We start from the raw sequence: 21,214 nt of genomic DNA on the forward strand, positions 1-21,214 counted from the left end.
CAAAAAAAAAAAAAAAAAAAAAAAAAGAGGCTGGCTGCAGTGTTCATTAGAAGTTGTCATTTCCCTTAGCCATTGAGCATTCATCCTATTTCTGAGCACATTAGTCATTTCATCAGGGATAAAGAGGGGTATCTATCAAGGTGGGTCTTTCCCACCCCACCCTGGGGACGACTCAAGGTGCTGCCTATGTGCATGTGTGCATGGCGTCATCAGATTAAAAAGAATTAAATGGCTTGCTCTGTAATCTAACAGATCCTGAACGAGAGAGCCGCCAAAGAGCTGGAGCAGTTTCAGCTCAGAAACTCCAAACTCCAGCAAGAGAATGAGCAGCACAGCCTGGCCTTTGAACAGGTGATGCAGGAAAACCAGCAGAAAACAGTGGAGCTGAAAGTAAGTCCTGGGCACTGTTTGGATCACTGTGGGGACTGGCATCTTGTCAGCGGTCCCAGGTGAAGCCGGGGTAACCCTGACCGGCACTGGGAAGGGGAGTCTAAGTGTTTCAAGAATAGAGTTGGCCATCCAGTTGTTCAGCCTTTCTTCTCCATCAGCACTATGCAGCATCCAAGCATAGCGCTAGCTTGTGCCGTGCGGCCGGAAGAGCTGCCTGTCAGAAGGGACAGTCAAGTAAGTGCCTGACCTCGTCTGGTCATTAAGGATGCCATAGTAATTTTCATAAGCATAAAGTCTTTCTTAGACTGTCAAACCTGTGGGTGTAAAAAGCTTGTAAAAGCTGTGTTTCCCTTTACAGTTTTTGTAGCGATTAGCATACTCCAAGTGCTATCAGAAGCCAATAATAACTAGCAATAATAACCGTGCTCCAGCCAATTTCCAATACACTAAATTACCTCCAGCCTATTTAAATGTACCCTTCAACATCAATTGGAGAAGCTCAGCACAAATAAATAAACTAGTGTTTACTTGCTGATCCACACAGGTTTCTTGTGCTGTTAAATAGCTGTTTTCCCCAATCTAGATATGGCTGCATTTCAGTGGTGAGGAAAGGGATCCTCAAAGTTTTTAAAGCCCTTTGAGAGCCTTTGGGAATAAAGACCATTGTATAAGTATTAGATATTATTACTATATGTCTGCTGGGCCATGTGTTTTGTATCCTGTAACATTGCTGCGGTTACAACATTGGTTATGTTAGAGAACAGGACAGAAAACCAATAGCTTATCAAGCTTTACTAAAGTACAACCAATTCCCTTGAATAAAAGAAGTCAGTTGCTGATAGATAGCTTTTGTTCAGCGGACCCTGCTGGTTAAAAACAATGAAAACAAACCATGAGCAGACATGTTAGAAGATCAGTTCAGTGCTAATGGAACGGAAAGATCCTACTGTATTTTGGATCCACCGTGAGATTGCAGTGTAGGAGTTTTGCTTTTCGGTTGTATAGCCAGGTACACTGGAAGGACATTTTTATTACCCATTAAAAAACCCCAAATGACTCTGTCCTCCAGGTTAGCCGGCATGATCATTATTTCCAGCAATATCATCTTTGTGTAAAACTTTACAAGCAACACGTTCAAATGGGAGGCAAGTACAGGACTCTAAGGAGTGAGGAGGGAGCGAGGAGGAGGATTTTAGTTTAACAGCCAGATCCTGATTTCAGTGAAAGTCAATGGAGCTCATCACTATGTCAGATCATGCACAGTGTGGAAATGCTGGAAGATGCTGTCTGGTTGTTGCTTGTGCATATTGAGAAAGCACATCAGAGCCCTAGTCAGGGAGCAGGACCACACTGCTGGAGGCATTTTAACTGCATCCTAGTCCCACAGTATGCCAAACAGCTTCTGTGTTGAGTACCTGCAACTCCCAGTGAAGTACATCTTGTAAACCTGTTGCAGCTCAGTGTTGGTCAGTAGTAGTTGAGGGCATTCAGTTCCTCACAGAGGTACTCGCGCATCCCGGTACCGGGCTTCCTAATAATGTTTGATTCTATACAAAACAGCGGTTGCTGACATGGATGGCTTAAAAATACAATGGTGATGCTGGAAGCATTTGTATTCATTTCTCAGTAGTTGTAGGGACTATTTCTGTTGAATTCAGTAAGTTTAGTGACTAATGATTCTGGTATCCAGGTTGTAGCCATATTGGTCTAGAGGAAAAGGCAATCAGGACTCATAGTAGAGATGCTATCTTTTATTAGCATCTCAGATTCTGCAGATTTTTGCAGAAATATTTTTCACTGCAAGCATTCGGGCACAAACGCCCTTCGTCAGGTATTGGAGAACAGATCATGAAAGTTCTCCTGGCTCGAAATGAAAGTTCATATTTCATAGGATTTCACAGAGGTGTCAATAGATGGAAAACTCCTCTGGGCAGGCAGTTCATAGCTGGTATGGAGCCTCTCACCTCCTGCGAGGACCTGTGAGGATGCAGATTACCTTGAACTAATGATTAGTATCTGTAGCATTTCAGTCCAGAGTCTAGATCAGGCCAACGGTATGCTGCTTACAGCAGTTACCAGTGCCTTGCGTTGCAAAGGAAGGCGAAGCTGCTTGCATAGGGTCTGCTGAGCCCATTGTGTAGCGCTGTGCATGGGTTGCACTTGGGGATTCTTTATTGATTGTTTTATGCCCTGAAGCATGAGATTTGATTACCCTTCTCATGGCCCTAGCTGGCTTTGTTTAAATTGTTTTTAATAACAGTGCAATTATCCAATCTTTTTTCTAAATCCGCCCACGGTATTTCTCACCCTTACCTCTTGCCGTGCTCAATCCTGTAGATTACCCATCTGCTGAGGAAAACAGTGTTTCCTCTTTTTGGCTTCTAAGTGAATTGCTCTTTGTTGCCCCTTCATTGCCTCTTGCTACCACGCAGGTCAGAGAGGATGAGGTGACTCAGATGCGTCACGAAATCTCCAAACTGTCCAAGGCAAGGGAAGTCATCCAGAGGAAACTGCGCGTTGCTGAGGAGCAAAAGGTTGAAGCAGAACACGAGAGGGATACCCTGAAAAATCAAATCTCCGGATTAGAGAGAGGTAGGGACCTACACATGTCTTGGATGCACTTTGGTGAAGGTTAATTCAGTGCACGACTGTCACGGTCATGGCCTTTTGGTGCCCAGGGTGGGACCGTGGGAATGGGAGCTGGTGAGTTGCTTGCTGAACTGACTTTATGCACAATACATGAATTCTTTTGTGTCACAAAATGAGGCTGGGTGTCTACAGCATATGCATCTCCGTGACTATGAAAGCTGATGATCCCTCTCATAGACTACAGCCAGGCCTTTTGCTGGGAAGGAGAGCAAAACGAAAGAAGTGTCGCTGAGCATTGGAAAGCATAAGCATGGCAACAAATATCAATATAGCCCTTGGCAACTTCGAAAGTTTGTTCCTTTTCCGCTGTCCTGAGCCCAAGCCTTCACAATATCACCTGGGCACTTATTTATTTTTCTGTTTTGGTTTAAGCTCATCTCTTTTTACTTTTTAAATGATCCTGTCTTCTTTACATGTAGATGAAAGGCTAATCTGGACCTGTTTTCAGGTGGATGTAACTCCGTGGAAAGGAGTAGAGCTGCACTCTTTAACAGCAGGACTGGATTTAGCCCCGATTGACTGGTACAGCTTTGAAGTCTTAGGCCAACATTTTCACAGATGACGACTGTGTTTCCATGCCCTCGCTTTTGGGCGCTCAGTTGGAGGCTTCTTAGACAGACTGGACTGCTCAGCACCGTCTGAAAATCTAGCTCCTTTATGTTGCCTCAGATTGGGTGCCTGAAAATGGAGGTTTCCAACGTGACCAGTCATTCTTGGAAATGTTGCTCTAAATTTCAGTCATAAGTGCCAAAATCTCATGTGTGTTCCTATTTGGATAATATTAAATAACTCTTTTTATACATTGTTGAGGTGGTGTTATAGCCGTGATGGTCCAGGAAAAAATCCTTCTCTCTCTCTCTTTTTTTTTTTTGCAACTTCCACTGCCCTATCTCTTTATTTTTCTAGCTGTAGAACTCAACCTCAGGGTTTTTAATGTTTTTATCTTCCCTTTAGAGTTGGAGGTTGCTAAAAAGCAGGCAGAGACTGATAAGAAAGCTATAGATGAGCTTGTAAGAGAAAGGGACATATTAAACAAGGTAAGCTTGCACCAGTAACTTTGGTAAACAAATAACTTGCCTTGAGAATGAGAGGTCTATAGCTTAAACCATGCAGAGAACTGGCAATGCAAGGAGAACATGATGAATAATGGCCGTCAAGCTTTTTCTAAGCAGCTGCTTACACTCTGTTTTTTTTTCTGTGAATTGAAACAGCATTATTACCTGTGAACACAAAAGGGACTTCTAAGTATTAGCATATAAAACAGCAGGGAGTTCAGAAGTGTTAAGTGCTTTTGCCTTTATTGCAAACCTGTTATTTGGTATTCTAAGGAGGTGATTACATCTCTGCTTTTTATATTGACACCATATAAAGTTTAATGTTAATCTAGGCAAATTAAAGCTGCGCTAGTAAAAATAAAACCACACCAATGTGTTCACTTGTCCTATATTTGCATGTCAGGCTTATGATTTTTAACTCCAACCTTTCCTGCCTCCTTTGTGATCCATTTGTTGCACTGACCATTTTTCATGTGTCCACAATTCTCATATTATTTGAAAATAGCTTGTGTTAATGGTAAATTAACCAGAGATTGGTAAACGTGACTCCAAGAGGTGATTCTTGAAATTCTTGTTCAATTCACAAGTTAAATTTGGCAACCAGAGAATGAAATTGGAGGGTGTTGCGGTCCATGGCAACTTGTCTGGCTTTTTCTGGTATGATTTTAAGCCAGGAGTTGTTCCACTGCCTTCACTGAGTCACTTCATAAGCAGCAGTCCTTCTATAACGCAGAATTAATATTCCAGCTTCCATAGCAAATGTAGAAAAAGTGCTGCCGCATCCTTTAGTGACTGCCTGAGTCCTGGAGAAATTCTCCTGTTTTTGGGTTTGGCTGGCTTAATTCAACAAAATGACTCGAGGGAGTCTGTAACCCACTGCTGCGGAGGCTAATGTTTGCCCTGGTAGGTACAGTACAACTTTCTGAGTTGCTAAGATCTCTGCCTTGGGATTCTCTTTGCAGAACTTGCTTAAAGCTGCCAGTGCCACACAAAAGCAGCTGAACCTGGTGAAGCTCCATGAACAGTCAAAGAGAAACTTGGAAGAAGAAATCCAGAATTACAAGGATGAGGCTCAGAAGCAGAGGAAGATCATCTACCAGCTGGAGAAGGAGAGAGACCGCTATATCAGCGAAGCTAGTGAGCTCACCCAGAAGGTGTGGAAGCGTTCGTTTGCACACACGGTTCCTTTCTCTCTGTCATATAGAGAATTACAGAGTCATAGAGAAGTTGGGCTGGAAGGGACCTCCAGTGGTCATCTTGTCCAACCTTCTGCCTTAGGTAGGATCATCCCTATCCAAATCATCCTATAAAATCCATAACCTACACTCTACATAAGACTACCATCAACCCTGAAACAATATAGACCTAATGCCCTAACCTGCCACAGGTAAAGCAGGGGTCCCATGACAGCCAATGCCTTGCTGCTGTGACATGTTGTCGATATATGCCCTCTGTCTTTTACTTTCAAAATTGGAAAGACGTGTATTCCCTTCCTGACTTTTTAGTTGCAGCTAATAGGTGCATCCTATCAGTGGTCTTCAGAGAATATCTGGTGGGTCGCAGTGAAGGCTGGTCATTGCACTCAGCACCACCTTATACGTTAGTGCTGTATTTTAGGCTAGCGTCAGCTACTTTCTCCCTGTTCCCCCATGCATTTGAGAATGCTTCCAGCCATGTTTGTCTTCTGTTCGCTTTTCCTCATTTTATTCAGCTGTGCTTTGCCAGCATGTCCTGGGGAGCATAGGACTGAGCATGCCCTCCGCATCAAGTCCACTGACACACTTCAGGGTTGGATGTTCACTAGCGAGTCCCCTTCATGCTCATCTCCAGTGTCTACTCTTTGTCTTCAGCAGGCCTGAGGGTGGGCACCAGGGATGAATCTGGAGTCGCCCCAGTATCAGGCTCCCAACGCTGGAGTGCGTCAATGGATCTGGGTGTGTAGGGTACGCTTAGCCCCGTTCCCTCTGGTCCTGTTCTCTCATCTGCTGATGTGGCTGAGACAGGCCCAAGGTGCGCCGGTTCCAAGTAGGAGGTCTAGTGAATGTGCCTTTGGTGAGACTCGAGGTCAGGTGTCCTGTTGGGATCTGGTTGTGCATCCACTGCATATCTCTCACCAGCTCTGGCTCAGAGCTTGAGACTTAAATCTGGGTTTCAAACCTTGTTCTCCTATATTTGTTACACTGAAACCATGGGGTTGACCCCTTTATATTTAATTATATCTCAGGGTGCAAACAGATGGTAGTTTTATGCTGGTGTAACATACATCCATTTGCTTACCCATGTAAAATGGAGGGCGGGGGGTTTAGTTTAAGACTGAATTAGTTCTGACTTCTAAATCAACCGAGCCAAGCTCAGTTGTTCAAGTCTGCATGGCTCTACCACTGGGCAAGTCTCCTCCCTCCCAGACCCATCAGCTTGGGACTTTGGATACTCCTGAAATCCATAGCAGGCATCTTATGTGCAGGCCCCCAGCCCAAGGGTGTTGGAGTTTGGATGCCTCGTAGTCATGCTTGCTCCTAGCCAAAAGGGGGAAAGCACAAACACAGTCCTCCATTACCACAAAATTGTGCAGTCAAGTTTCCTGCATTTGGGAAACTCCTAAGAGTCACCCTGCCCAGAGTGCAATGGCCAGGCCTCATCTTGGGAAAACCTGTTGATCGTGGTATCGGTGCAACCCATCAAATTACGCTGGTGTCTGAAGCAGTGGAACAGAAACAGAGAACCAATCGGCTCTCCTAGGTTGGTGCCTGGATTAGGCCTTACCATTTAGTGAAGGAGTGCTGATAATAACCTGTTTGCATTGAGCAAAGGCTGCCTTGGGAGCAAAGGCTTCAGGTGTGGACACACAACACATACACTAGTGTAACTTGCACCGGTATATTATTACTCCTGAGTGCCTGAGAGGTAACTTTATCTTGAAGTGGATGTATATGGATGTGGGGCTGTATGCCCTGTGCCCCTTCCACATTTATACCCATGTGCTTATACTGCAGTGCGTCGTGTGTCCACACTCTTACTCTTGCATGGCTTTGTTTAATCTTCAAAGGACCCACTCCTGCAAGCTAACAGCACCCAAGAAATCCGCTGTGAGCTGAGGATGCTTGGCATCCTCTGAGGGGCTCAGTACCGCACAGGATTGGGCCCTTTACTTGTAAAATCACCTCTGAACATATGAATGCAGCCCAGCCTATAATACCTATGTTGTTTCGGTGCATCTCTGCAGACACTCTGCAGAGAAACACTGCAGAAGCATTTGTGTTGTATTCATTGCCTCCTATTAAGTGCAGCCCTATTTCTGAAGGTGCACTTAGGAGCATGATTGTAACATGTTCCATTAATTGCTGAAGATCACATTGAAGAGCTCTCCAAGAAGCTCACTGATTTACTGGGAAGCTAGCTTCAAGCTGTTTCAACTCGCAAGTTATTTGCTGCCTTCTCACTTTATAATTACCTTTTATAGCTTTGTGCAGCCAGTGGCTTCATATCTTCGAATGATACATGCCCCCTTGTCTGGCTGACCTTGTATCATTTCTCAGGAATAATGTTCCTTTTAAGTGAGATCTGTCTTCGTTCCAAAGTCATATTTTACATCATCCCCTTCCCCTCTCATTGCATCTAGTAGGAGAGGTAGGAGGAAAGTATGGCCAAGCAGTAAGTCATAGCAATAACAATGGCCAGGCTCTGGCTTTAGGACCATTCATTTCTGCTCAATTTTTATATTTAGGGTGAAAATAACATAAGTTTGTTGGGAGGGGGGAAGAGTGTACGGCATTGACTCTGGAGATCTTTGGGTATTGATGCAAATTATTTGTAAGCCCTGAAATTTTTTAAGTGCCTACCCCAACACCTCCCTGCCTGGCATAGCACGTTGGGAGGGGAAGTCCATGCATTTCTTTGACCCTCTCCCAAATGTCCTTCAACCACCTTCCAAAACCCCTACATTTCCCCACTCTCAGAGCCTGGCAGTTATGCCTGGCAAAGCCTGATTAAGGGGGTGTTGTCCTCACTGTAGTGGAGCCTCAGAAAATAGGATCTGGCTCTAGGGCTGTTTGTGTAGGGGGCCCTGCACTGTGCCTGCCATTTTCCTGGGGATTTTTGTTTTTTACTTATTTGATTTACTGAGGGACAAATCCTGATTCAACCTGTAGCTACAAAGGCACTTACTACTCCAGGACCCATGCTGGTCTGTTTTACAAGTAGCACAGGTTGCTCAGACCAGCACGGTACTTCACCCTCTAGGCATGCAGGCAGTTCCCGTGTCCAGCTACTCCTTGGTTTTTGAGGGCAGAGCCGAGAAAGATCGGAAGCAAGACTGGTGCATGCAGCAATGCATAGACCCATTGCCTGTGCTTATCTGCAAAGAAATCTGTGGAGCTGTGGCAGCTGAAGGAAAACCATCACACTGCTCGGAGAGGAAGGTTCTTTCCCCATAGGATTTCCTTGTGGCCTCCCCCAGCTCTGTCATCCCCTTGCATCAGCCATTAGAAATAGCCTAGGGAATTAGAAATAGCCATTAGAAATAGCCTTGGAATAGGCTCCCAATGTGGTGCACCCTCAGAATGACGGCACAGCAGCTGTGCTCTCTAGGATCTTAGCAGCTTGCCTAGCTGATGCCCAATATCTTTCAGACCCCCTGCTCATTGCCAGGCCAGATCCCCTTGCTGTGCCACTGACCCTAAGGCAGGGCCATTCATTCAAGGTGCAGTAAGCCATTTCCTATGAAATCTATCTTGCTGGGGTGATCTGATCCCAGCTGACTTCCTGTCCCTTGGGCAGGGGGCTGGACCTGATGATCTCGGGAGGTCCCTTCCAACCATAATATCTATGAATCTGTGAAACCTATTAGCAAGCAGTTGGATTAATATCATCGTTAGAGCAGTATCCAGACTGACAAAGGGTTTTAGGGTGAAAAGTTCCCATAGACTCACTGCTGGGATCATTGGGCCTGATTTTTTGCTCCTTTTTCTTTTTTAGACCATCCATTGATTTCAGTGGTATTACTTTTGCTTGACAGGAGCGTGAGAGTGAGAATTGGGCCCGTTTCCCACGTAGCCTGTAGTAGTTTCTTCCCAATGTGAGTGGAGTGCTTCTTTCATGAAAAAAGAGGCTTTTATCACCTGAAGCTGAATTACTGGCACCTCTGCTCCCTTTTGCAGCTTCAGATGTGGAAAAGCACACCGCTGATTTAGCCCTTCAGTCTCGCCTGTCATTGCTCCCTGATCATGCTGAACTAGAGGCCATGGAAGCAGATCCTCTAAAGTGTTGGTTTTCCAAAAGCCCATCATGAGTTTGACATCACGTTCAGGGAAATTCACAACTCTATTTCCTTTTTAATGTGCTTTGTCTATAGGATGCCCGGTGCTGTGATGCTATAGACCTTTAAGACATAGGGAGATCTTCCTGAGACCTCACAGTGGTTAGGTAGAGTGTGGATCCAATGTAGCCCTCTTAGATAGGTTAACTGAGCTGAGCTAATTAGGCAGTAAATAATAGCTAAATTTGCACACAAGAAGGCAAGGTCATAGAAGAAAGCTGTCTAAAGCGGGCTGATATTTTATGCTAAGAGATGGCCACTTTGTGCCCAGCCCTGACAAGTGCCAGATGCTTTCAACCCAATTAGAAGGTGGGGGCTTAGCCCCTTAGAAGTTGGTCTCTGGGCCACATCACACATGCCTTTTCTGTATTTCTGACGGGGAGATGTTTGAGGTTCAGTGTTTCAGAAGCAGCACCGTCAGCATTAAAACCACTGACACCAACTTGGGAAACTTAATCCCGAAGTTTATTGGACTTGCATCGCCTCAGATCGGAGCAGGGAGGTGACAGATGCAATGACCTACTTTTGCATCTTGCTTCAGCCTTGCTGGTCACCAGACTATGCTGTAGATTTAAAACATGCCTTATTGATTTTTTCCCCTCACTCTTATTACTACTGGCAGCTTGTTTTAAAAGAAAAAGAAGAGGCAGGAGCAGATTATAAACTGGGACTCTGCTTTCATATTGCGTTGTAAGCTGTTTCTGGGCTCCTCAGCAGTCGGCTCCAAATGTGCCAGCACTCCATCCCCACTGCTGTAATAAAACTTTCTATATTTAGATATGCACTATCTCCAGAGCTGGTTGGAAGGATCTGATAGAATAATCAATTAATTAAGCTCTTGCCCCATAGCTACCCCCTAAAGACCTCCCAACATGCTCACACTGCTCTAACATTTACAGAGGGGATGACTATGCTGACAGCAAACTTTGCTGCTCTTGAATATGTGCTCTAAACATGCTTGGATTATTTTTTCCTTTGACTTCACATGAATATAAATTCCGCTTGAGCTTGAACTACTGTCTTCAAGGAAGGGAGACATAACTGGTGGGTGTGAATTGTAGTTACAAATTGCCATGTATTCCCTCTGTGAATCTACATTTTCCTTGTTGTTTTTATACCGCTTGATCTTTGTGCTGTCATTGAGGATGGGGTTCTTGTCTCTGCTTGCACGACAAAGCCGGAAGCAGATGTTCCTAGCGTGCACGCTTCCCCCTCTTCATTCTCCTTCCGTACAATATTTGGTACATCCTTGCCGGATAACCACACAGCTCTGCTTGCTTTTGCTGATCTTTTGTAAAGCTTCTGCTAGCAAGTGGAAGGGGCTGGTTTTACTTAATGCATCATTAAAAAGCCCAGCCAAAATCATCAGGCAAATCATGTTTGCTGTTGCTTCTATTCTATGGCATTTGCTATTCCCATTGCAGCGATGTGCTGCCAAGCTTTAAAAAAAAAAAAATTAAAAATGAGTTTAAAAAAAAAATTCTTAAAAAAAAGTCACTTTCTACCTCCATTGTGAGTGGGTGTGATCCTTCTTGGGCAAAATCTGTCCCGCTCCTACAAAACCCATCCACTCCCATCCCTTTCAATCCAGCAGACTTCCCTGTTCCCAGCCAATCACAGATGCTCCTATGGGCAGTTTCCTGCCTGCCCATTTACAGCAAGTGTAAATACAGTTTATTGGTTTCCCTATTATTGTAATCACCCATAAAAAATTGGGATTGTATTAATTCAAAAAACATATTGTTCTATATCTAGTTGTAAGTTGTTGGAACATATCACACACTTTCTTTCTGTTTGCTATATAGGTGATGGATGACCATAAATAACTTAGTAGTTTTCCTCTGACCTCTGCTTTGTCTTAGTCTTTTAAACCTGTTTATTGTCAGGGCTCTCGATAGTCTGTTTTTTATTCTTCCATCTTAAAGCACTTGTGTGTTTTTATGCATTCTTCTTTGATATCTGAGCCAAAGCCCTGGCATCATGTAAAAATCACATTTTCCCCTAAATCCGCACCCTAGAAAGGTTAAATTTCCCATTTGGACTGAGCTGATGGTGACTGTAGCCACAATTTTCTTATTATAGGGATTTGCAGCTGTCATCTGAGATAAAGATCACAAAATTTTATCCCACCCTAATAGCCTTGGGAAGGCAGCTTAATCTTGTTCATTTCCTACTTTCCACTCCAGGTCCTCCAGCACATGGAAGATATCAAAGTGCGGGAAATGCAGATCTTTGACTACAAGAAGAAGATAGCAGAGGCCGAGACTAAATTAAAACAGCAGCAGAACCTGTATGAAGCTGTGAGATCAGACAGGAACCTGTATAGTAAAAATCTGATTGAAGCTCAGGTACAAGAGTACATTTTCCCCCCAGGATTTTTACTTTTTTTTAAACTTTGTTTTTTCTGAAGTGAGAGTTAGAGAAAGGAATTTGCATGGGTGATTTATAAGCAAAAGTGCATGCGTGATGGCAGTTTATTAGGTGGCCATTGCCTTATCCTGACATTTGGATTGGGACATGGAATTTATTGTCCTCATATAGCAATATTTCACTGCTCCATAAAGACCCTGGCACACTGGTGACACATTCATGTCACTCCTTGTCTTTCCCCTGCCTCCACACTTCTCTGCCCTCTGCTAAGTTTGGTCGGTACATGCAGCAGACATGACATAATGAGAATGACATCCCCTTCCCTGCTTCCTACATACACACGCTGCTGTGACTCATGGATCAGAAGGCTGTAACAGAAGAAACCCTTTCAAGGTGAAGTAGCATTTTTCTGGCAGACTTTAACATTTCCATCTAGGCTGGAAGTTTTGGGAAGTGTGATGATTCAAATTCCTCCCAGCCATGCTTTTCCCTGCAGGTCTCCTGAGCAGTCTGATAAAAGATGCAAACCACTTATTTAAAAATATACTGCGTTATTCTTCAGTAATGGCTGAAACACGGGGGGGATCCTGGGGTATGCTGTAGGGATGTGAGCGAGGACTAGAGCCTGGGGTCCTTTGAGAGAACAAGGAGATATGTGATAAACCTGGAGGCTAGGGTGTAAATTGACAATCTGACTCGAGGAAGGAGTGCGATGCAGGTATACTGTCCCAGGAGGGATGCACCATGCCTAGGAGCTTCTGAGTCTTGCATCCTCCCCATTTAGTCTGGAGAGGGGTAAGTGACACTGTCAAACAGCTTATATGCTCCCTCTGTGCTTCCTATGAGCTATTCCGGCTACCTCTGATTAGTGGTGGAGCTAGGGCTCCTGTCATTCCCAAACTTTTTCTTTCCACACAAAGTTTCAGACTCACTGCCCCAGCTTCCCTCTGCATGTGGAGTTATAGTGGGAAGTGGGAGTGGAGGCCCTGCTCTTCCCTGCTTCCCTCTGTGGGCAGGTAAGGGCTGTGCTATCATAGCTCACAGCAACAGGTGAAACACAAGTTAAATTGGATGATGCACGTCTATGTGTGTAAAGTGTCCACAGGAATAAGGATGATGCATGGTGAGAACCCAAAATGACTTTCCTTTTTTTAACTTTTTAAAGATATGATAAAAACTTGTCATCCAAGTTCCTTACCCACTTCTAGAGAACTGGCAGCTATGACCTGAGAGAGGTTAATGCATTCAATTCTTCTGCTCAGTAGAGAAGAGGCCTCACCATACTCTGTGTATATATACAGTCCTTGCAGGGGTCTCTGCAGGATATTACCTACTACAGAGGCCATTCACTTACCCCTTGCAGATTATTTGAGGTATAACTTGTGTTAAATGAAATATTCTGTGTCAGCTGACAGCTACTGTGAGAGCATCCTTTTGGTTATAATGACACCACTGGACTGTGTGCAGCAATAAAAAAAAATACTCATTCATAGTTCAGTAGCAAGCCAGCCAGCCATGAAAGAAAAAAATTGGCTTGTCTTAAAAATTATGCAAAATTCTCATTCTCTTGGGAAGTAAAATAAATTGGCAAAAACTTGTTTAGATAGAGCAAAGCTGGCTGCAGGTATTTTTGGATTGCTTAATAAGAAAAGGTCCCCCGTTAGCCTGCCCTGCCCACATTACTTGTGGTCTCCAGGGCGTCGTAATCTCCAGCTCAGTAAAATCTCCTAGAAACGGATTTCTTGGCTGGGTTTCAGCAGGACATATTTGCAAGCATGCTTGCAGCTTCGGGGTCCTTTCCAGTCTCGGGAACTCGTGTTTATTTAAATACGCAGGCTCAGATTCTTGTCTTCTGCAAATAATGTTGAGGCCTCTCTGTCCTCTCCCATCTAACAGAGCAGTGATGCATTTGGGTGTGGGCCTGAGATCCAGATTTTAAAATACCTGGCCTCTTTCCAGAGTATTACAGAGATTTATGGGCTGTCTAGAAGACTTTGCGTTTCATTTATTCCTGTTATGTTCATATAACAAAAACTTTATGTATGTGCACACGGGCAGTCTCAGTGACATCATTATTACAGTCTTCTCTGGCTTATTTAATTAATAAGTACCAGAGCTCCGAATAGGGAGTTTTGTGGATATAAAGCATGTTCCCAACTTCCCCAAAACACACCCTGTTTCATGTATCTGCCAAACATGCATGGCATCCGCTGGTCTTTCCAGCCATTTATGAATCTAATGTGTGCTTGTCAGTGTTATTTCTGAAGTGTACCATGACTCAGCACCATCAGTCTCACGTGATTAATTCTGTCCTTGCCAGAAAACCAGCCAAAAGCTCAGAGTTGGAGGACTTGTATGTTAACTAAAATCTTATTGCAGGAGGCATGCATCTACCAAGTGAATCCACATGCAGCGAATCTACTGGTCTTTCATTCTCTGCCATGATTCATACCATCACTATTGGTCACAAAACAAGAAAGGTGTGAAAACAGAGGGACAGGATCAGAATTGGGTTAATAACTTAGATCACCTGTTTGGGTTTACGGTGTTTCCAGTGCTCTAAATAAATAGCTTATTCTTCTCATTGTTAAATCTCGTTATTGTTGTCAATGTTCCTTTTCATTGTCTGCTTACTGCAAAGCCATGCTAACATTAACAGCAGATGGACATTTAATGCCGTAGCTTTTCTTCTGTAACATTAAAAGAAATCTCAGGAAGATAGGGATCTCATTAAGGATCTTCTCCTCTCAAGCAAGGTGGCTGTATTTCCTGTCCCAGTGTTCCTTGAATTACTGTGTGCAACATTGCTTTATTTCCTTTTATCCCTGTTTGTGAAGAGTTGTGGTTTTTTTTTTTTTTTGGGTCCCATTAGGACGAGATCACAGAAATGAAGAAAAAGCTCAAGATTATGACCCATCAAGTGGATCAGCTGAAGGAGGAGATCACGACCAAAGAAGCCGCTCTTGTGAAAGTGCACCTGGAGCACCAGCGGATAGAAAAGGAGAAGGAGTCTTTGAAGGTAAGAGTTATGACTGGTAGGAGGCTCTCCAGCATTCACTTTGAAGAAGAGGACATAGTTTCAAAGATTAGGTGGTGATCACTCTGCTGTACTCTTAAAGGACTATTCTGTACCTGAAGCCCAAGCTCTCAGCTGCCTTAGCTGTCATTATTTACACAAGTCTTTATGAATTGGATAGAAGAGGAGTAGGTCCTTTTATTCCTCCATGCCTACAACTAGATTCATCAAATTCCATAATCTCTTTTCCTCTCAAAACCCCATCGTTGTTTCTACAAGCTCTCGTTTGCTTGCACAAACACAAGCTTTTGTTGCCTCAATGACCGCATCAACCTTTTTTAATATTGACCCATTGAATTCCTGTTTTGATTGCCTTTAACTTCCCTGTCCGTAGCTTTCAGTGCTAACACAGTGCTAGCACCCTTCACAGCCCTGTCGTGTTGTGTAAATGGCAAACACAAGCCTGCTGAGTACAGGGCAGTTTCTTATGTGTTGTCTTCTCAGAAGGACACTTACTTTCCTATTGTGTATGATATAAAGCAGGAAAATCTGTGTTAAATCACAGGGAAGTGGAGCTCTGAGCTCTGGTTCTTTTACTCAGCACTGACTGTAGCCCCCCCCTGCCTCTGACTATATGACGTACTAAATGTGCGTTGATAGCTTAACCCAATTTGCTTCTCTCTTCCAAGATTGTAAAGGGTTAGTGTGTCCATAGCAGGTCATTTTTGTCTCTTCACTTAGCACCAGAAAACCCCCCCTATCCCCTGCCACTTTCCACAACGCTTTCTTTTTTTGTCAATTTATTGCTATGCTCCAATGACTCCTTACATTTCCAGCCACTGTCAGCACATTGCGGATATGACAGAACGTCAATAGAGCTTTGTAAAAAGGTGATGAATTCGAGTTCCTCTACCTGATCTGTCTCCAAGTTGTTATGACACGGATGGAGAAGTCAAACACTGCCTCATTTTCCATGTGCTGCCTTCTGCCTTAACTAGTCCCCAAACCTGTCTTGTCATCTCAGAGCCATCCTCCATCAATTTGACAATCCCCCTGATTGCTGCACTGTTTTACCCACTCAATTATTTACTAGCTAGTGTGTCCCTGAACTGACATCATATTAGTGAGTGGCTTCAGGGCATTGTGGTCTTTCACCTGATTGTCTCTGCTGCAAGTAGGGGTAAAGAACTGAGAGGGCTGACTGGCACAGGCACAAAAGAGCCCAATTATTCCTGTAGCACGATGACTTCAATTTGTCCTGCTTGCGCTAATATGAAGGAAGCAGGCTGTTTCTGAGAAATCACTTTAAATTTAATTGTGTAACATGGGCAACTTAGACTCGCTCAAGTGCTTTTCTTCAAGTACTGGGTTTATGCTTGGTACAGCCAACATAGATGGCTTACCCAGAGATATTTTACATGTATGCACTCATGCTGTGTATCTGACACCTAGAAGAGCCTTAACGATGTACAGCTTCTCTGGAGGGTCCATACAAAGAGCGGGTGCTGAGTTTCCTAGCACCCCCGGGGCTGATGCCAGGCAGAAATCCCGGCAGAGTAGCTGTCTTGTGGTGTTACAGCATGTTGTCTCCAGCCTCAGATGGAGACCGGTTCCCACAAAATTCCCTCCCCTGAACACTTCAGCACCTAATCATGTGTTGGTTTGAATTGGTGGCAAATCTTGGCAAAAGTTCAAGACGGTTCTTAATTCCTGCAAAAATGCGTTCTCCCTTTTCTAATATTCTGGGTAAGAACCTCATTTGTCTTCCAAGGCACTGTGCTAAACCCGTTGAGGGATCCTCCCCTTTAATCTACAGGCAACATAGCTAGACATGTATCCTATACTCGTATTTTTCTGTCCAAAAAGTCCCAGAACTGTCACTGTTGAAACCACTAATCCCAAACAGACTCCTGCAAGAGTTTGCAGGGTCCCTGTGTGCCTAGCTGTGGTTAGATTCATTACTGTACTTGGCAACCCAGATTTATATGTACTTAATGCACTCCAGTGTAGCGATTTGTTTATGTCGGTGTTTGCTGCCAACATGTAATGCCACATCTTGTTTACAACTTATGTCTTCTGTGACATAAGGGGAATGCAGAAGTTTGCCGCGTTAAAAAAAATAGCATGCTGCAGTGCCAAACGCGCGAACAGTTTTACATTTGTAGACAGCTTTTACAGACTGTTGATTGTATTTTAATATACAGTGGCTTACGTTTTTGTTCCGCTGATGGATGCAGATGAGCATCCTGCACTGAGTAACAGAGATATGAATGTTACACGTAAAAGTTTTATTAAAGGAAACAAGAGCAGAACAAGGTGTTTCACTATGATGATGGAATTGTTGTTCTGTCATCTTAAATTATTGCTTTCACCTAGTCTCATGCTCTTATCTTGGTGTTGTATGGCGCTCTTTCTCAAGAGGCAACTTGAGCATCTCCATTTATTGCGATCAGATCTTTGCCAAAGTTTTTCTTTTTCTAGTGTGCTGGCTTAGAAGCTTTTGAACCTGCATAAGCAGATCTTCAGACAGCTCTGCTACGCTCTAACTAATTGCCTAGAAATTCTAGAAATCTCTTTCGTAATCTGGCAGGATTTTATTGCCTTTTTTCTGGGTCCAAGTGTTGAATTTTACTGTGCAAGCCAATGAGATGTGAGGTGCTGATCAAGTCACAGGTGTAGAGCAGGTGGATGGCATGTAAGTTCTCTCTACATAGCTCTGTATTGGCATATCACTCCTTTGTTATTTAGTTTAGGATGATACAGTGGTCACAGGGCAAGGAGAAATATATTCACAATTTTATGTCCAAATTTTGCAGCCAGCTGATTGCCTGAGGTGTCTTGTTGTGCAGATCCAGTGGAGGTCTGTTAAATGCAGAGATGATGTGATTTAAAGTTTGAAAAGGGGCACTACAGTCACAGTTTGGTGAGCTAGTCCAGCCCAATTGATATAACGAATCCACGTCTGCCGTGTCCTGTCCTGATTCGGTTTAGAGAAGACCAAAGATATCTAGGGAGGTCAAAACCAGCTGGGATTTGGAATAATAATTTCTGTATCAGGGGGTGAATTGAGCCACTCTTGCATCCAGGCAGCTTGGATGTTAAATGAGTCTTGCTCGAGGCAAATTGCTGTTCTCCACGTGGGATGTCTAGATTTTAATTTTGGAAGTGGTGGGTTTAGAAGATCCTCATGTATAGGTGGCTGCGGGTTGTTTTTTATTTTAGCCGATAATTTAGTTAAGGCATTTTTCCTTCTTAATGGGAGATGATGTGTGTTACTAAGATGTATGTTACTATCACTCCTGATCAAGGGCATCCCCTGCTAATCCAGTCTTCCCCTGCTCTGTAAATTTGGCCAAAGCACTGTAATTCAGATTTTTAGAGCCTTTTTCTATTCCATGCCTGACTGCCACCCATTTCTACTTACGTTTGTTAATCCTGACATGCAACGCCCCGTTATTTCAGTGCTGGTCATCATCAGTTCATGCAGACAGCTGCTCTGAATTGTCCCAGGTATCATGGATTATCCTCCTTTTAACCACTAGAATGAAATCATCAATCTTCCATTAACTTGTCTCCCAAGTCAGCTTTGGACCTGTGTCTCCTGTGTGTAACAGTAGCCCATAAACAACTGAATTCTCCCACCAGAAACATCTTTCATTTTCCTTTATTTCTATCACACAAAGCACCCTGAATTACAAAACCAACCATTACTACAAATATGAAAAATCCTTTCAAATTTCTCCTGGGCATAACATGCACACCAGAAATATCTGACAGGTTGTTTATAGCATTTTTTACGGCCTTTGTTATGTGTTTGCTTGCATTACTTATTTGTGCTCAACAACTAGCAAAGTCTGTACAACTTGGGGAACTAAATGGAAGTGCAAGGCTGTGTTTAAGTCCTAATCCTAAATTACGTAGTGGGGAGTTATTACTAAACACAATGTACCTGTACATTTGCTTCTGCAGGCTGAACTGCTTAAGATGAAACAACAAGCCCTGGAGACCAAGCACTTCATTGAAAAACAGGAGACAGAAGAGCGAAAACTCTTGAAAATAATTTCTGAGGCTGACACTGAGAGGCTGAAGCAGAAGAAGGAATTAGACCAGGTAAGAGTCTTTACTAGAGAAGGAATGTTTCCTCCCCATCAGGCCATTGCAGCGTACAGGAGCTAGGACCTTTTTCCAATATCTCCTCCCCTCCTATTGCGAGCCATGAAAGTTGACATCACCCCGTTGAAGCAAACTTGTCCCCGTATTGAAGTCAGGGGAACTACAGGTGTTGAGATTAACTGGGCATCTGACCCGACACTGCGGGGTGGCTCTGAGCATTGTCAGTCTTTCAGTCACCAATAACAAAATCATATTTTGATGCAAATGCTCCAGACTGGGAAAACTGTGTGTAGTAGGCTGCTTTGCTAATGAGAAAATTGCCTGGCAGTGGGGTAGGCAGTTAATCCTTTTAGCCCTGGGGTAGCCAAACTGTAGCACACATCACAAGTGGTATGGTCAGCTTCCATAGGCAACTGGTAGGGGCTTACCTTGTAACATGCCTCCTGAAAAGGTCGGTCCCCATATTGTTGCCCATCTCAACTGCTGTCAATGCTTTGCTGTTAGCAGCCCTGGACCTGACTAGGTCCTGTCCATTTTAAGGCTGCTGTTAAAAGCAGCCAGGTAAGGAGCCTTAATAAGGTGCGAACAGCTGAGAGCAGACTGTCTGCTCCCCACCATGAACAAACAGCTGTGCTTAAATCAGCTTAAACTGCATTTGAGATTGAAACCAGTGAGATTTGGCAAAGTGCTACTGCCATTTGCATGATTTAAATGGTTGCTTGCCTTGCCCACGGGTATCTTATTTGGACTATAATGTGCAGGTACTAATGTTTTTTGACTGGCAATTACCTAGTGACTGCAGCTTGGGGCTTTGCCTGGCACCCTCAGGTTATCAGTGAAAGAGACATCCTGGGATCCCAACTTGTTCGGCGCAATGATGAGCTGGCTCTGCTTTATGAAAAGATCAAAATCCAGCAGTCCATCCTGAACAAGGGGGAGATCCAGTACCGGCAGAGGGTAGAAGATATCCGGCTCCTCAAGCTGGAGATCAAGAAGCTTCGGCGTGAGAAAGCAATTCTTGGCAAGAGCGTGGCTAATGTGGAGCAACTCAGGTAGAAAGACAGAATAAATCTCGCCAGAGGCTGTAGCTGTGATATTGCATTTGAGACACTGGAGAGACCTTGTTTTCACGTGTGGGAAAGATTGGTATTTGCTTGATTTGACTTCCAACACGGGTTCATTTCGGTTCAGAACCAGCTGATCAGTCATTAGGGAAAAAGGGAGGAAGGGAGGGAGAGAAAAGACACCTGGACCAAAATGAATGCCATGTCCAAACTTTACCTTGTGCCTTGAGTTACTAGTTTTACAAAGCCAGCTTGACAGACAGCAGTAGAAAAGGTGTTCACAGTGCAGTGACCATTTCGTGGTTTGGTGCCCAGGGCTTGCATTAATGGGACTGCTTTTTATTAGGCAATCTGTGGAGGACGGAGACCATTTGACATGTTTATAACAGACCACCATACATTTTTGGCACTCCCTCCTTGATCTGCAAGGAAGATTGAGCTAAATTTTCATTGAAGGTTGTGTTTCTTTAAAAGTGAAGCTTTATAGTCCCTGCCTGATTTAGTTCCTCGTACTTTTGCTTGGTATTTAAATATCCTTCTTTTTAACCATGCCATGTATGAGGTGTGTTCTCTCCTGCTGGAACGCTATGCTAATATTGGGAACTTCCAGAGGAAAGGGGCTCTGTTTTCAGCAGGTAACCATGCTCCACAGCTCCGAGAGGGAAGTCCTGGTCTGTCTACCCACCGTCACAGCAGTGTCACTGCTGTGACATCTTTGGGCTAGATCTGCAATGTGAATTGACTCCATTTGGATGATTTCTGTGGGCCTATACCAAGTAACCCCAGCTGGCAATCTGGCTGTTGATTTCATTGGAGTTGCACTATTTTGAGTGATATAAAGAGAGAGAAGAGTTGAGGTGTAATACTGATAACTGCAGTTTGCATTCACTGGCTGCAAACAGGGGCAGGGTTGGAGCCTCTTGCCCCCATTTATTGGGCTAGAAGCCTATTCCTGTTTGAAATGCAGGGAATGTCCTGAAGTGTAGCATGGTACCTGTCGTCATGGGTGGTTCAATTCTTGCTAACTACAGCAGCGAGCCCTAATTTCATAGATTCATAGATTCATAGATTAAGGGTCGGAAGGGACCTAGTAGATCTTCTAGCCCGACCCCCCGCCAGGGCGGGAGAACAACAAAAACCCCAAAAAGAGAAATGGGACTCAAACGAGTCCAGCTAGGTGGGCATCCAGCCTCTTCTTAAAGACCCCCAGGGTAGGGGCCAGCACCACTTCCCTTGGAAGTTG

At 44.0% G+C, this 21,214-nt stretch overlaps 1 protein-coding gene across 1 annotated transcript in view; it reads left to right on the top strand.

The window, feature by feature from the left end:
- CFAP58 (cilia and flagella associated protein 58) overlaps nucleotides 1-21,214 on the top strand; it is a 79,366-nt gene that overhangs the window by 20,623 nt on the left and 37,529 nt on the right. Inside the window, exons 6-13 of the mRNA XM_019502776.1 lie at nucleotides 253-390; nucleotides 2,823-2,982; nucleotides 3,994-4,076; nucleotides 5,057-5,248; nucleotides 11,595-11,756; nucleotides 14,651-14,797; nucleotides 18,764-18,904; nucleotides 19,736-19,959. Coding sequence (XP_019358321.1) covers nucleotides 253-390; nucleotides 2,823-2,982; nucleotides 3,994-4,076; nucleotides 5,057-5,248; nucleotides 11,595-11,756; nucleotides 14,651-14,797; nucleotides 18,764-18,904; nucleotides 19,736-19,959 — 1,247 coding nt within the window. The remainder of the gene's footprint in view (nucleotides 1-252; nucleotides 391-2,822; nucleotides 2,983-3,993; nucleotides 4,077-5,056; nucleotides 5,249-11,594; nucleotides 11,757-14,650; nucleotides 14,798-18,763; nucleotides 18,905-19,735; nucleotides 19,960-21,214) is intronic.

This window comes from Gavialis gangeticus, unplaced genomic scaffold, assembly GCF_001723915.1.
Source record: "Gavialis gangeticus isolate Ggan-Ray unplaced genomic scaffold, GavGan_comp1, whole genome shotgun sequence".
Taxonomy (NCBI): Eukaryota; Metazoa; Chordata; order Crocodylia; family Gavialidae; genus Gavialis; species Gavialis gangeticus.